The sequence below is a fragment of the Oxyura jamaicensis genome (genome assembly GCF_011077185.1).
Source record: "Oxyura jamaicensis isolate SHBP4307 breed ruddy duck chromosome 28 unlocalized genomic scaffold, BPBGC_Ojam_1.0 oxy28_random_OJ131, whole genome shotgun sequence".
Taxonomy (NCBI): domain Eukaryota; kingdom Metazoa; phylum Chordata; class Aves; order Anseriformes; family Anatidae; genus Oxyura; species Oxyura jamaicensis.
Genome location: NW_023304838.1, coordinates 1 through 12,929, shown reverse-complemented (window position 1 = coordinate 12,929; position 12,929 = coordinate 1). Strand labels below are relative to the sequence as shown.

Sequence of the window (12,929 nt, the reverse complement as noted above, 5' to 3'; positions counted from 1 at the left end):
GGAAGTGCACAGGAACCTACATGGCTGTACAGGAACCTGTAGGGCTGCACAGGTACTGACAGCCTCCACACCACAGGTGAGGGAGCCCAAAGTCATGCACAGCACCCCGCACAGCACCCCGCACAGCACCTCTGCCACACGCTCAGCTGCAGCCCCCCCGGTCCCTGCGGCCCAGGCAGGGCCGGCACGCACACCCCCAGCCCGGCTGCCCGCTCCAAATGACCTCACGGTGGATTTTTGCACCCGCAGGTGCTGGAGGGAGAGCCCTACTACCACTTCAGGCACCGCGGCACCAGGCAGAAGTCCCTAAGCAGGCACTGGGGCTGGAACCAGCGCCTGAACAGGGAGCCAAAGGTAGAGAGAGGGGGGCTGCTGGGCTGCCTGGGGGCACGGCGGCAGCACCGATGTGTCCCAGTCCGTGCACTGCTCTCGGACCAGCACCACCCCGAGGGGAGCGCACGTGGCTGACAACGCTGCCTCCCCCCCAGGTTCTCTGGTTTGAGCAGCAAACAGCAAAGAGGCGCGCGAAGAGAAGCGTCAGCGTGGTGCCGACGGACCCCTGGTTCCCTAAGCAGTGGTACATGGTGAGGTTTTGCCTCCCTCTCGCCTCATCCCGACACCCTTAAGCAAATCACCCGCCCTGTGCAGCAACAGCACTAATGCTGGCGGTGATGAGACAGCAGGAGAGTCCCCGAAGGACATTCACAGCCCGTGCGGGCCTGGTTGATCAATCCTAATCCGTTCTGCAGAACAACGACATCAGCCCTGATCTGAACGTCCTCGCTGCCTGGAGCAAAGGCTACACCGGGCTGGGGGTTGTGCTGTCCATCCTGGACGATGGCATTGAGAAGGACCATCCCGACCTGTCCGCCAACTACGTAACTACAGCTCCCCCGGGGCTCGGGGTGTTGTCTGCAGGGGTGGGAGGGAGCTGGCACCTCGCTCCAGCCCGCGGGACTCCGCAGGGGGAATTCAACCTCCCCGTGGCTGGATCAAAAGCCTTGGTGTCTCCACAATGAATTCTTACATCAAGGAAACGTTAGAACGCGTACGTGCGCGAGCCCCCAAAATAGCCAGATGTAATTACAGCAAGCTGCAAAGCAAGTAAAGCTTGTAAGCCCTCACACGCTGGGAGAGCAAAGAGAAAGGAACAGGTGATTCGTAATCAGCTATTGTTCCTAACAGCCCGGTTTCGGTGCCCTGTGGCTCCTCCTGCCCAGCTCCACCGCAGGTGAGACTCACCCGTGGCATGCCAGGGGACTCCAAGCTGTTTCCTCACTGCCTGTGGACGCACAGGGATACAAAAATCACCCACTTTTAGTGAAATCCCGTTCCCAACAGGTTCAGAAGCCAGAGCAGTTGCTGGGTGTGGGGGGGCTTCCTGGATGCTCTGGGCTGGGCGACCCGCGTGGCCCAAAAACACCAGGCGTTTGCTCTGAGCTGGCACAGCCAGATTTTGCATGAGGTTTTCTCACACGTTTTGCGATAGGATCCCCTCGCGAGTTACGACTTCAACAGCAACGACCCCGACCCCCAGCCCAGGTACGATGCCTGGGACGAGAACCGGTGAGTTTTCTCCGCTGGCTGTCCGAGGAAAATCGTTTCTCGTGCTGGGAATTTGACATCTGCCAGGGCTGAGCCTGCGCCAGCCCCTCGGCTCCTCACCGAGGGTGGCTCGTGCCGTGACTGCCCCCAGGCACGGGACGCGCTGCGCAGGAGAGGTGGCAGCTGTAGCCAACAACCAGCTCTGCGGCGCGGGCATCGCGTACAACGCCAGAGTTGGAGGTGAGCAGCTCCTGCTGCCGCTGCGCCGTGCGGGAAGGGATCACGAGCCAGCTCAGGCACCCTGGAGGAGCGCGAGCCTCACAGCCTGCTGTCCTCGGGCTGACACCGCTGTCACCGCCATCTGATTCTGCGGAACCGGGGGGGGGAAGGCGTGGGACTGGGGGCTTTCTGGGGGATCGGCTGCTTGCAGCAGCACTTTGGCCGTTATCAGGGACCCCCTGGATGATGTTTCCCAGCTGTAAAAGCCCCGAGGGCTTCCTGCAGCGGCTGGGCAGCGCTGCGGGGAGCCGAGGGCTCGCGCAGCACTAGAGGGTGCTGCGGATTTACAGCAAGGCCAGCAGCAGCGGGGCTCTCCCTCCACACGTCCTGGGGCTTAACGCCCTGCACGAAGCTCTGCTGGGCAGCACCAACCACACGCTGGCCCGGTTCCCTGCAGAAGCAACTGCACCAAACGGGGTTAAAAGCTGGGAGAACTGGCTGGGCTTAACAAGGAGCTCTGGGTCGTGCTCAGACCCCCAGGAACCCGATGCCGTGGGGCAGGGTTCGGTGCAAGGTGCCTGAGGGAACCCGGGAGCGGGGCTGGGGGTCAGCTACAACCCGCTGAGCCCTCGCTGCTGGGCCCCGCAGGCGTGCGGATGCTGGACGGTCCCATCACGGACATCGTGGAGGCTCAGTCCCTTGGCCTGCGTCCCCAGCACGTCCACATCTACAGCGCCAGCTGGGGCCCCATGGACGACGGGCGGACCGTGGACGGGCCGGGCGTGCTGGCTGCGGAAGCCTTCTACAGAGGGGTGACAAAAGTAAGCGCAGCATCGGCCTTGGGGTCCTCGGGGGTGCTGGATCCGGAGCAGAGCCGCTGCCTGCAGGGCGCTGGGTCCTCGTGCTGCTGCGGGAAAGCTGCGGGCTGGATGGGATAAGTGCAAGGAGCCCTGCTCAGCCCCCTCTGCCTCTCCCTCTGCCAGGGGCGCGGGGGCCTCGGCTCCGTCTTCATCTGGGCCTCGGGCAACGGCGGCACCAACTACGACAACTGCAACTGCGACGGGTACACCAACAGCATCTACACCCTGTCGGTGGGCAGCGCCTTGGCCAGCGGCCGGCGGCCGTGGTACAGCGAAGCCTGCTCCTCCACCCTCACCACCACCTACAGCAGCAGCACCAGGAGCGAGGCGCAGATCGTGAGCGTCCCCCCCCCCCGGCAAGGCGCCGGGTGCCACGGCTCGTCTGAGCCCGCCTTACACCTGGGGAGGGAAAGGGAGCCTTTATTCGAGTGCCTGCCTCAAAGGCATGGAGGGGCCAGGAGAGGAGAGCCTGCGGGAGCGTTTATTGGGGTTACCCAGCTCTGTCCAGCCCTGCCCTCTGCTCCAGCAGCACGGTGCCAGGAGCCCCCTGTCCCCCCTCCAGGTGACCACCGACCTGCGCCACCGCTGCACCAGCAAGCACGCGGGCACCTCCGCCTCGGCCCCGCTGGCTGCTGGAATGGTCGCCCTCGCTCTGGAGGCCAAGTAGGTGCCGGGGTGGCCACGGGGCTGTCCCCTGGGAGCGCCCGGTGCTTGCCAGGACCCTGTGGGGACAAAGAAGAGGGTCTTTGCTCCGCTAGCAGGGTGGTTTGGGGTGCAGAGGTGAGGTTTCCTTGGGCTGTGGGGCAGCCTCTTCTCCCAGGGCACTGCGGGAGAAGGCTCAGGGACCCAGGAGATGTTGCTCCCGTGCAGTCAATGAAAGCTGTGGGAAGGAGCTTGGGCCAGGCCAGCTAACTTTCCCAAATCTCACCCTCAAAAGCTAACCCAGCACGGAGACCTCTGCCCCAAAAGTCCTCTTGCTTCCAGCCCGGCGCTGAGCTGGCGGGACGTGCAGCACCTCGTGGTCAGGGCCTCCAAACCTGCCCACCTGCAGGCAGAAGACTGGGCTGTGAACGGGGTCGGACGCAAGGGTGAGCTCGTGGCTCCACCGCTGCCTGCCCCGGGCTGGCCCCGTGTTCCCTCGCAGAGCAGCTCACGAGCCCTCTTCTCTCCTCTGGCCTCTGCTTCGCAGTGAGCCACCACTACGGCTACGGGCTGCTGGACGCCGGGCTGCTGGTGGAGCTGGCCAAGGCGTGGACAGGGACTCGGCCCCAGCGGAGGTGCTCGGTCAGAGCTCTTCGTGCCCCCTGGTAAGGAACGAGATCCCCTGGGTCTGACCGCACGCGGGCTCATGCAGGAGCTTTGCTGGAGCAAAGCTGTGCTTTGCCCTGCGCGGGAACAGGCATTGTTCCCAGGAATGGGCTCCTGCTGTCACTGCAGGGCTGTGTTTAGAGGTCACGGTGGAGGAAAGGATGCTCATGGAGGGGGGAGAGATGCCCTTACCCTGTCTTGTACCTGGCAGGAACATCGGCTCCAAGCTCACCGTCTCTGCAGACGCCTCCTCCTGCTCGGGGAGGACCAAGCGCATCCGCTCGCTGGAGCATGTCCAGGTCCAGCTCTCCCTGAGCTACAGCCGCAGGGGGGACCTGGCGCTCACCCTGACCAGCCCCATGGGGACCACGTCCACGCTGGTGACCGTGCGGTGAGGGTGCTCTGCAGGGAGCATTTCGTGATGGGAACGTCGCAGTGCAGAGACCAGCTGCTGGGGATCTCCTCTCACAGCCCCTCCCGGGGCCAGAAGACGTCCCCTCACTGCAGTAGCTCCTTCTGGAGGGTCCCAAGGGGATTGGGCTCAGCATGCCTAGGACATGCCCCAAGTCTTGGCAAAGCCCCGTGACACCAAAACCTGGGTGATGGAGAGCGCCTTTGGTCTGCAGCCTCCCCCCAGCCTCTCACTCGTGGCTCTCCTCTCCCCCAGCCCGTACGACACCAGCCAGCAGGGCTACAAGGACTGGACCTTCATGTCCACGCACTTCTGGGATGAGGACCCCAACGGGACCTGGACGCTGCTGCTAGAGAACAAGGGGGATGCCTATAACACAGGTGGGCCCCAGGGGATGAACCCCACTCACCAGTGTCACCCAGTGCCCTGGTGTTCTCCCTCTTCAGTTAGCACCTGGCTGGCCTCCTCCTTCCCCAGCTCCCTCCTAGAGGCAGGATCTGGCCGGAGCCCTCTCTGCAGGGCCACATTTCCTCGTGCTTTGAGGGTCTCCCTGCACACAGCCTGGAGGAGAGCCTTGCTTTCCCCAAAGCTTCCAGCCCCGCGCCCACCACTTTGCGCACCCCAAACCCTGGAGGGTGGGAACACGCAGCCCCCGTCCAGCACCGCATCCTGCCCTCCTGCCCCAGGCGTGCTGACCAGCTTCATCCTGCGCCTGCACGGCACGGACGAGGACATGACGGCCAGGCGCTTCGCAGCCTCCCCCGTGGACGAGTGCCTCAAGCGGGACGCGCAGGGAGCGTGCGAGGGTGAGCACGCCCCTCACCACATCTTTGGGCAGGAGGGGACGGTGCCCCCGGCTCCTGCTGGCCCCGCGTCCCAGCTCACGGCCCCATCCATCCCTTCGCAGAGTGCAGCAGCTCCTTCTACGCCTACCAGCAGCTGTGCCTGCCCTACTGCCCGCCGCGTTCCTACGGCCGGACCCAGGGAGCCGCCTCCACGAACGCAGCCCGGGTCTGCGCCAGCTGCCACCCCTCCTGCTACACGTGCCAGGGCGCCTCGGCCAACAACTGCACCGCCTGCCCCCCTGCCCGCATCTTCGACGAGCTCTCCCACTCCTGCCCCCCTCTGCTGGGTTTCTCCCCCAAGGATGGGCAGCACGAGGACCTCCTCCCAGTCCTCCTGATCTGCGGGATTCTGACCCTCTCGGCCATCCTCTGTGCCACGTACCGCAAGGTCGTGCACGCTGGCTGGCTCTACAGGTAGCACCTGCTGGCCCTGGGCTGGAGGGAACGGAAGGACACCAGCCTGGGACAGAGCTGTCCTTGCTCCCCTTCTGAATAAATGTTTTGTTGCCCTTCTGGGCTGCCCTTTCTGAAGGGTGACTTTCCTTGCCGGCAGCTGCACGCTGACCCCGCTCCGTATCCAGCTCCGTGCATGGGTACGGACACAGTGGTGGCTTCCCCCCCCTTGCCTGGCTCATCCCCTGCATCCCCCGGGGACTTGCACGGCGCTGAGGACCCAGCCCCTGGCTGGCTGCTGTGAGGGAGCTATTCCCAGCTGGGCCGGGCTGCGTGGCCGAGCACGGAGCCCCGTGCCCTTTCCCAGGCACAGAGGAGGAGATGGGACTTCCCTCCGAACAGCTGCGCCCGAGTAAACACATCCAGAGCCTCCAGGGCTGGCTGAGCCGTGAGCCCACGTGGATTTTGGCAGGGGAGAGGGAGCTGGACTGGGAGCCGCCGCTCCGTGGTGCTGGCACAGCAGGGCCCCGGTTGTCAGCAGCCTTCAGAAACGTGCCCGGGGCCGGCTGCTGCACCCCGTGGTCGCCCCACGCTGCGGAGACGAACGCCCTCAGCCCTTGCTGCATGGTGGCAGCTGCGCCCCGGCACCGGGCAGGGCTGGGGAGGGGCGCGGGGAGCGCTGCCAGCTGGGGCCCTCCCAAGGGCATCACTGCTGCGTGGGGCTCAGCCACCGAAGGGGAACAGCGGGGCTGCTGCGGGCAGCCCTGCCCAGGGCACGGACCCGAACCCCTGTGGCATCGCAGGGTGGCAGCGGGCTGAGCCATCCGTCCCCAGGCTCGGCGTGTTTGCACAGCTGAGGCGTACTCGGGAGGCAACGACGAGAGCAAGACCTTTGTCCAAGCACGTAATCATCCACGAAAGCACCCCTTGGCAGGACGTTACAGAGCTCTGGGCAACGGCCAAGAGCTGCTCGTTCTGCAGCAAGCCTTCCCCACAGCAGCACCCCCCCCCCCCCCCCAAGCCAGGGTCCCTCCCGGGGGGTTTCCCCGTCCCGCTCCCCTCCTTGTGGGCTGTCCTAGTCCTCGGTGGGCAGCCTGCAGCGCGGGAGCCGCTGCTGCGCCTCGGTGCGCACGTCGTCCTAGGGGAGAGATGGGGATGGGGAGGGCTGCACACCCAGAGCTTGCAGCACCCCATCCCGGACCCCAGCCCCGTCCTCACCGCCCGGCAGAGCTGTCCCAGCAGCGGGACGAGGCGCAGCAGCTCCTCGTCCCCGGGGTCCCCAAACCACCTCGGCACTGGGATCCAGTTGGCAGCCTGGGGAGAGAGAGGGCGAGCGCTGGCTACGGGGCAGCCGTCGTGGCCACGGGGCAAGTGAACCCCCCGACACGAGAGCCAGCGCTGGCGGTACCTGGGAGGGGAAGCCCTGGATGGTGTGGTCCAGGGCCACCGTCTTGGCCAGGTCCCTGCCCAGCAGGGACAGATCCTTCCAGTAGCAGCCGTGGGCGCAGAGGCAGTCCCGCTGGGAGAGGCAGCGCCTGCAGGGGGATGCGGAACCCGTGGGGAGCAGCCCCGGCCACGGGAGTGCCCCCAGCAGGGCTTCTGCAGGGGCATCACCTGATCAGCTTCTTTTTGGGGTCCAGAACCTCCAGGATCTTCTCAGCATAGTCCTGCTTCGCTGTTGTGAAGATGAAGATCTGGGGGGGGAAGCAGATGAAGGCCCCTGTGCAAGCTGCCCAAGCCCTCCCCAGCCCAGTGCAGCAGCACCTGCCTGGCTCCATGGGGACCCCCGGGGAATTTGGGGGCTCCGGGTACCTCGAAGGTCTTGGAAAGGCTCTCGAGGAACTGCTGCACGTGGGGACGCAGCTGCACGCGGACCTGCAAGGGAACAGCATCTGCAGGCAGCCCCGAGCAGCCACTGGCACCCAAAACCTGACCCCCAGAAGCGCCCCCGAGGGGAGCCCAGGGGACCCCAGCCACCTTCTCCCCTGGGACTTCAGCCCCTGGAGCCACAAGGGGAGGACGCAGGACCCAGACCCCCAGCCCCCTGCAGCCCCCTCCCCAGGGCAAGGACACCCACCGTATAGGCGTCGCCCTGGAAGGAGGTGGTGAAGGAGGCCACGGCACCCGGCAGCCGCCTGGCGAGCACGGAGGAGCAGACCAGGGTCCCCTCCTGCGGGGCAGGTGGCAGCATCAGGCCCAGCCCCAGCACTGTGACCCCCCCCCCCCAAATCCCCCCGCTCACCAGCTCCAGGACCAGGGTGTGCTCCGGGGTGCTGCGGGTCCTGCGGCGGCCGGGTGTAGGGGGCGCAGGGGGAGGCCTGGCCAGAGGAAAGCAGAGCTTGGGCGATGCAGGGGGGGCTGCAGTGACCCCCCCCCCAACATACTCACAGGCTGGGGACAGCGGGGTCCTGGCATTCATCCGCAGGGAGCCCCGAGAAGTAGGCTCCCTTATAGCAGGGCTGCGAGGGGGGGCTCCGGGGGGCTCCCAGCACTGCAGCCCAGGGCTGCCCCCCTCCCCATGCAGGGACCACCCCACAATGGAGGGGCTCACCCCGTTCCCCTGGGCAGAGGGAAGGAGACACCAGGCTGCCTTGCTCCCCACCGAAGCGCAGCCTGGCCAGCTGCCGCCTCCCGGGGGTCACAGGCTCCAGGGGGGGACCCGGGACACGCTTGCCCCCATCCTCTCCTCTCTGGCGGCTCTTGGCCTGCTGGCGAGCCCGGGGTTTGGTGGCCGAGAGCCCCAGGTCCCCACTGCTCTCCCTGCGGGGCCTCTTTGCCCGTGGGGTGGCCATCCCCAGGATGGACGGATGGACAGGGGGACCCTCAGGGTGCCCGAAGCTGCCAGCACAGAGCCCCAGGCCCTAATTAATGGTTGGGGACCCCCCAAGGACAAAGCAGCCCCCACCCAGGAATCAGCTCCAGAACAGCCCCAGGAGGTGGGATGGGGCACTTTTATAGGGCACCTTTCTGCCCCCAATCACCCCAGCGAGCCCCTGCCCACGGTCGGAGCACCTGGCACCACTCAGGCTGTACTGGGACCAGCTGGGGGAGCCCAGCCCTGCCCCAGTCCCCCCAGCTCAGCTCTGGCTCTCGGCCATCGACCACTGGGGAGCCCCCAGCCCGCTTTGGGAGAGCTCCAAACACCCCCTGGGGCGCACGGCACGGTGCAGGGGGTGGCCGAGCCTACGGTGCCCCCATCCCGTCCCCACACGGGCCCCGCGGGGCGCAGCCAGCCCCGGGTTGGGTTACGGCCGGGGAAGGACCCGCGCGCCTCCGACGGAAGAGAGATAAGCGGCAGGTCCCCGGCCTCGAGAGGCACAGGCTGGCGGGATTCCATCGGGGGGACGGGGACAGGATGGGGACGGGATGGGGACGGGGTGGGGACAGGGGTGGGGACTTGTTGCTCTTGGGGCTCAGCATGGGGACACGGATGGCACCCCAGGGTGGGGAGCGCAAGGGATACCCCCTCTGCTTCTAGCCAGGAAAGGGATACACGGCGCCTGAGGGATAGATAGGTTTATTTTCTGCAAAAAAATAGAATAAATTACCACCCTCCTCCTCCCCACCCTGCAGCCAAATCACCCCTGAGGACAGCGAGGTGCCCAGCACGGGGCTCCAGGGGGGGATGCTGGCCCCTCCATGGCCTCGCAAAGAGCCGCAGAGGACCCGCTGCGTGACAGGAGGGGTCCCGGCCCCCCCCGTGGCCCCCGGGGGTCCCGCTGCCACCCCCTGGGTGACGGGGCCGAGGGGCTCAGGGCGGCCGGGGCTGTGCGCAGTGCCGCGCTGCCTCCCGCACCAGCCGTTCCTCGCGGGGTGACCAGGGCCGGGCGTAGCCGTCGCGCTGCAGCAGGATGCGGTTCAGCGTGTGCTCGTAGTTGACGTGGCGCCGCGCCATCAGCAGGTACTCGCGGCCCTCCAGGAGCGGGGGGCAGCCGCAGGCGTCGGGCACCCACACGTACTCGCGCGGCACCAGCGGGAAGCGGTGCCGGTACGGCGTCTTCACCTGCACCTCGTAGCGCGTCTCCTGCCCCACCGAGCGCCGCGCCAGGATCCGCGCTTGGAAGACTGCAGGGCCGGCGTGGGGCGGCCTGAGCTGGGCACAACCCCTGGCATCGCCCCCCCTTCCCCCTCCAAGCCCACCCGGACCCCCCCCACCCCAGTGCTCACCGAAGTCGCTCTGGCAGAAGTGCCGGATGCGCTGGGAACGTCCCTTGGGCGGCCGGCACCTCCCGCATCGCCCTGCGGCGGCAAAGCTGCAGCAGCTTAGTGGGGAGAGGGGACCCCCAAACCCCCCCTTCTATGGTGGGGGGGGCATATCCCATAAGGAGAGAGGGAGAATGCCAAGCTCTGGACGTTCAGCCCCCCCCCCCAGGCTCTCTCGGTCTCTCCCCACAGCAGCACCCATGGGTGCAGGAGGGCACGGGGACCCCAGGGGGGTGCAGGCACCTGCGGCAGCCCCGCTGTGGCCAGGGGGGGTTCTCGGTGGCAGCGGCTCTGTGGTGTGACCCTGGGTCCGGGGGGGCGGTGTGGGGGCCGGGGGCTCCGCGGGCGGGGGGCTGCCGGCCCCCCGGGGCTGGGGCTGCCGCAGGGGGCTGGTGTCACCGGGCTGGGGGTGCCCGCGGGGCAGCCAGAACTCGTACTCGATGCCGGGGTTGGGCTCCTGCAGCAGGACCTGCGCGAGGCAGGGCAGAGGTAAGGGGGGCAACGGGGCTGGGGACAGCCGCCCGCGGCCCCACGTTGCCCCCGGGGCTCACCAGCACGTGGAGATCCTCGTCCGTGGGCCCCGCCGCCTCCAGGCTCTCGGTGCCGTCAGGGGTCCGGGCGTAGAGCAGCCGGGTGCCGGCCGCCTCGTACGGCCCCGGCCAGGCGATGGACCAGTCCCCGTTGAGCACGTAGCGCCCGTCGCTTGTCATCAGGGCTGCAGGAAGGAGAGTGTCCGGGAGCCGAGCACGGCCCCGGGACCCCTGCACTGAGCCGGGCAGGGTGGGGGCTTCCTGGGTGCTGGGTCCTCGCCGGAGCCCCCCGGGAGGGCAGCACGGGCTGGGGAAGCTGCGTGCGGGGTGCGGGAGAAATCTGCTTTCATGTGAGGCTTGGCCTCGGTCCTGAGCTGGAGCCGAACCCTGATGTGCAAAATTCCCCGAGCCCCCAGGGGACGGGGTCCTGGCTGCCCTGGGGACGGGGTTCTGGGGACGGGGACCCGGTGCTGGTCCCATGGCAGCCGGCCCGGCCCCATTGTGCCGACCCCACTGCAGCTCAGCCCTTCCCGAACCCCGTGTCTGTGCCCCAGGCCCGTTCCCAGCATCAACTGGGATGGACTGGGAGGGGACGGGACGCGTCCTACCGAGGTAGTTGCGGCTCTTGTCTGTCACCCTGATGTTGGTGGCCCCAGCCGGGATCCTGGTCACGTTCATGTACCCAAAATAACCTGGAGGCGGGCGAGGAGTCAGGGCAGAGCCCGGGCACGGCAGAGGGGACGTCGTGGGGATGGGGGTGCCAGGGCTGGGACCCCCGCACGGGTGAGCAAGGGGGTGGTGGGAGGGGACTGGGCCCATGCGCTGGGACATGTGGGGCACCCTCAGGGGCGTCATCATCTCCACAGCCTGGCCAGGCACCCCATGGGCACAGGACATGGACCACAAAGGTCCCAGGCACACCCAGGGACCCCCGAACACCCATGGGGACCCCACGGACCATAGGGACACCCCAGAAATCCCCCCCCAGAGGTGACTGAGGAGAGCTGCAAAAGGTCCTGGGGGACCCAGGCGAAGCCTTGGGGACACAAATGGGACAGGGGGGACAGGGGAGCCAAGAGCCAAAGCATTCACCCATGGAGGGGGCCGGGGCAATGGTTCATTCACCGGAGGGGGGCTCCGTGCCCTGGAAGAGCCGGTGCACGAAGAGGCACCCGTCCTGGCCGCCGCCGCACCGGCCGCAGGCGTGGGGCCGCGCACCCGAGCCCAGGATCCCGTCGCAGCCGACGCTCTGCAGGAGCCGAGAGGCGGCGTCGGGGTAGGGACCGGGGGTCCCAGGGGGTCCCGGGGGTCCCTGAGGTCCTATCCCCTCGCACACCCACCAGGCAGCGCCCGCCGACGCACAGCTCCGGGGAGTCGGGGCCGCAGCGGGTCCCGTCCAGCACCCGGCCGAAGGTGTAGTAGAAATTGTGCCCCACGGCCAGGCAGTTGAGGTCGCAGGCGTTGGGGGCTGCCGGGGCCAGAAGGGAAGGAGGGGACGTTGTGGTGGGGGCGGCGGCAGCAGCCCCCGGTCCCGGCTGCGCCACGGCCGGGACATCCCGGTGGCGCTGCGCCCGCTGCCCCAGGGCTCACCTCCGTAGAAGGGCACCCAGCGGTACCGGGCCTGCGTGCCCGGGATGGGTTTGTCATCGTAGAGGGAGCACTGCATGGCGCGGAAAGGCACCGAGCCGCCGGGGCAGCCCTGAGGGAGCGGCAGGATGGAACCCACGGGGTCAGGAGCACAGAGCCCGCGGGGCCGTGCCGTGCCGCGCCGTGGCACGCTCACCTGGAGCTGGCAGAGCCGGTACTGCCGCGGGTCTCCCGTGCACGGCTCCTCCACGGCGGATCTGAGGCCACAGCATCAGCAGGGCTGGGGTACGAGCACCCCGAGCAGCCCCGCGTCCCCTTGGGGACGTCCTGCGGGGCCGGGGTGCCGAGCCATGGCCTGGCTGGGGGCACAACCGGGAGCGGGGACCACATGGAGCCATCCGGGGACGACCGGAGCCAGCACCCGCCTGCCTTCCCCATCCCTCCCGCCCTACAACGAGGCTGAAACGAGGCCCGGGCCCCGCGTGGGGACGGGAGCTGCAGGAGCACGCGTGGAAGCGGTGGCAGAGCTGCGCCCCGATGGCACCTGGGTGCGTGGGGACACCGCGGGGACCACTCACCGCAGGCACCTCCGGGCGCGGAAGGCGACGCCGTCCCCGCAGGAGCTGGAGCAGGCGCTCCAGGGTCCCCAGGGCCCCCAAGTGCCCCGAGCCAGCTGCCGGCGAGGCCGAGCATGGGCAGGGGACTCGGGGCCCTGCACCGGCACCTCCGGGGCTGAGCCCTGCGTGGAGGAAGGGGATGTTCGGGGTCGGGGCTGGGGCGGCACAGATGGACCAGCCCGGGGGTGCCCCCGCGCCCTCACCTGCGCGGTGCCGATGCCGCAGCCCAGGCTGAGCCAGGCCAGGAGCAGCACCCGCCACGGCCGCCGGCGCCTGCGGGAGCAGAGAGCCTGAGCCCCACGCTCTGGGGGCCAGCAGCAGCCTGTGGGGTGCCCCACGTCCCAGCAGCGGGGCCACCGGTGCCACCAAGGGGGGGCCACCACCGTGCACCCCATGGGGACCCCGAGGCG

The 12,929-nt window shown here is 68.1% G+C and overlaps 3 protein-coding genes across 4 annotated transcripts; 1 reads left to right on the top strand and 2 right to left on the bottom strand.

The window, feature by feature from the left end:
- Window positions 1-234: 234 nt before the first annotated feature.
- PCSK4 (proprotein convertase subtilisin/kexin type 4) lies at window positions 235-6,146 on the top strand (the record flags this gene model as incomplete). Its single annotated transcript, XM_035313113.1, has 14 exons — window positions 235-354; window positions 489-584; window positions 750-878; window positions 1,490-1,566; window positions 1,697-1,785; window positions 2,413-2,585; window positions 2,748-2,960; window positions 3,187-3,287; window positions 3,609-3,712; window positions 3,814-3,931; window positions 4,144-4,323; window positions 4,600-4,724; window positions 5,031-5,150; window positions 5,252-6,146. Coding segments are annotated over 14 exons (2,001 nt in total), but the record flags the coding sequence as incomplete, so codon positions are not given.
- A 233-nt stretch (window positions 6,147-6,379) lies between these two features.
- LOC118158454 (CTD small phosphatase-like protein 2-A) lies at window positions 6,380-8,484 on the bottom strand. Of its 2 annotated transcripts, XM_035313117.1 has the most exons (8): window positions 7,971-8,484; window positions 7,825-7,900; window positions 7,660-7,752; window positions 7,395-7,457; window positions 7,197-7,276; window positions 6,991-7,117; window positions 6,801-6,896; window positions 6,380-6,720 (listed from the first exon to the last, which is right to left on the bottom strand). In XM_035313117.1, exons 1-8 carry the CDS (start codon window positions 8,372-8,374, stop codon window positions 6,658-6,660), a joined length of 1,002 nt encoding a protein of 333 aa, XP_035169008.1. In that variant the 5' UTR covers window positions 8,375-8,484; the 3' UTR covers window positions 6,380-6,657. The 2 variants fall into 2 exon arrangements, with proteins under 2 accessions (XP_035169008.1, XP_035169009.1); XM_035313118.1 differs by lacking the exon at window positions 7,660-7,752.
- Window positions 8,485-9,212: 728 nt separating this feature from the next.
- On the bottom strand, window positions 9,213-12,914 carry ADAMTSL5 (ADAMTS like 5). Its single transcript, XM_035313121.1, has 11 exons — window positions 12,723-12,914; window positions 12,481-12,641; window positions 12,099-12,159; window positions 11,906-12,014; window positions 11,656-11,783; window positions 11,441-11,564; window positions 10,924-11,007; window positions 10,337-10,500; window positions 10,029-10,254; window positions 9,750-9,821; window positions 9,213-9,647 (listed from the first exon to the last, which is right to left on the bottom strand). Exons 1-11 carry the CDS (start codon window positions 12,912-12,914, stop codon window positions 9,334-9,336), a joined length of 1,635 nt encoding a protein of 544 aa, XP_035169012.1. The 3' UTR covers window positions 9,213-9,333.
- Window positions 12,915-12,929: the final 15 nt, after the last annotated feature.

Excerpts from the sequence above, each read along its gene's own strand:
- LOC118158454 (XM_035313117.1), bottom strand. The coding sequence starts at position 8,374 with ATGGCCACCCCACGGGCAAAGAGGCCCCGCAGGGAGAGCAGTGGGGAC. Across the intron at positions 7,753-7,824 it reads ACACCCTGGTCCTGGAGCTG|GAGGGGACCCTGGTCTGCTC; the intron begins GTGAGCGGGGGG and ends CCTGCCCCGCAG. Across the intron at positions 6,897-6,990 it reads TCCAGGGCTTCCCCTCCCAG|GCTGCCAACTGGATCCCAGT; the intron begins GTACCGCCAGCG and ends CTCTCTCCCCAG.
- ADAMTSL5 (XM_035313121.1), bottom strand. The coding sequence starts at position 12,914 with ATGGGGTGCACGGTGGTGGCCCCCCCTTGGTGGCACCGGTGGCCCCGC. Across the intron at positions 10,255-10,336 it reads ACGAGGATCTCCACGTGCTG|GTCCTGCTGCAGGAGCCCAA; the intron begins GTGAGCCCCGGG and ends TGCCTCGCGCAG. Across the intron at positions 9,822-10,028 it reads CCACAGCGGGGCTGCCGCAG|GGCGATGCGGGAGGTGCCGG; the intron begins GTGCCTGCACCC and ends TTGCCGCCGCAG.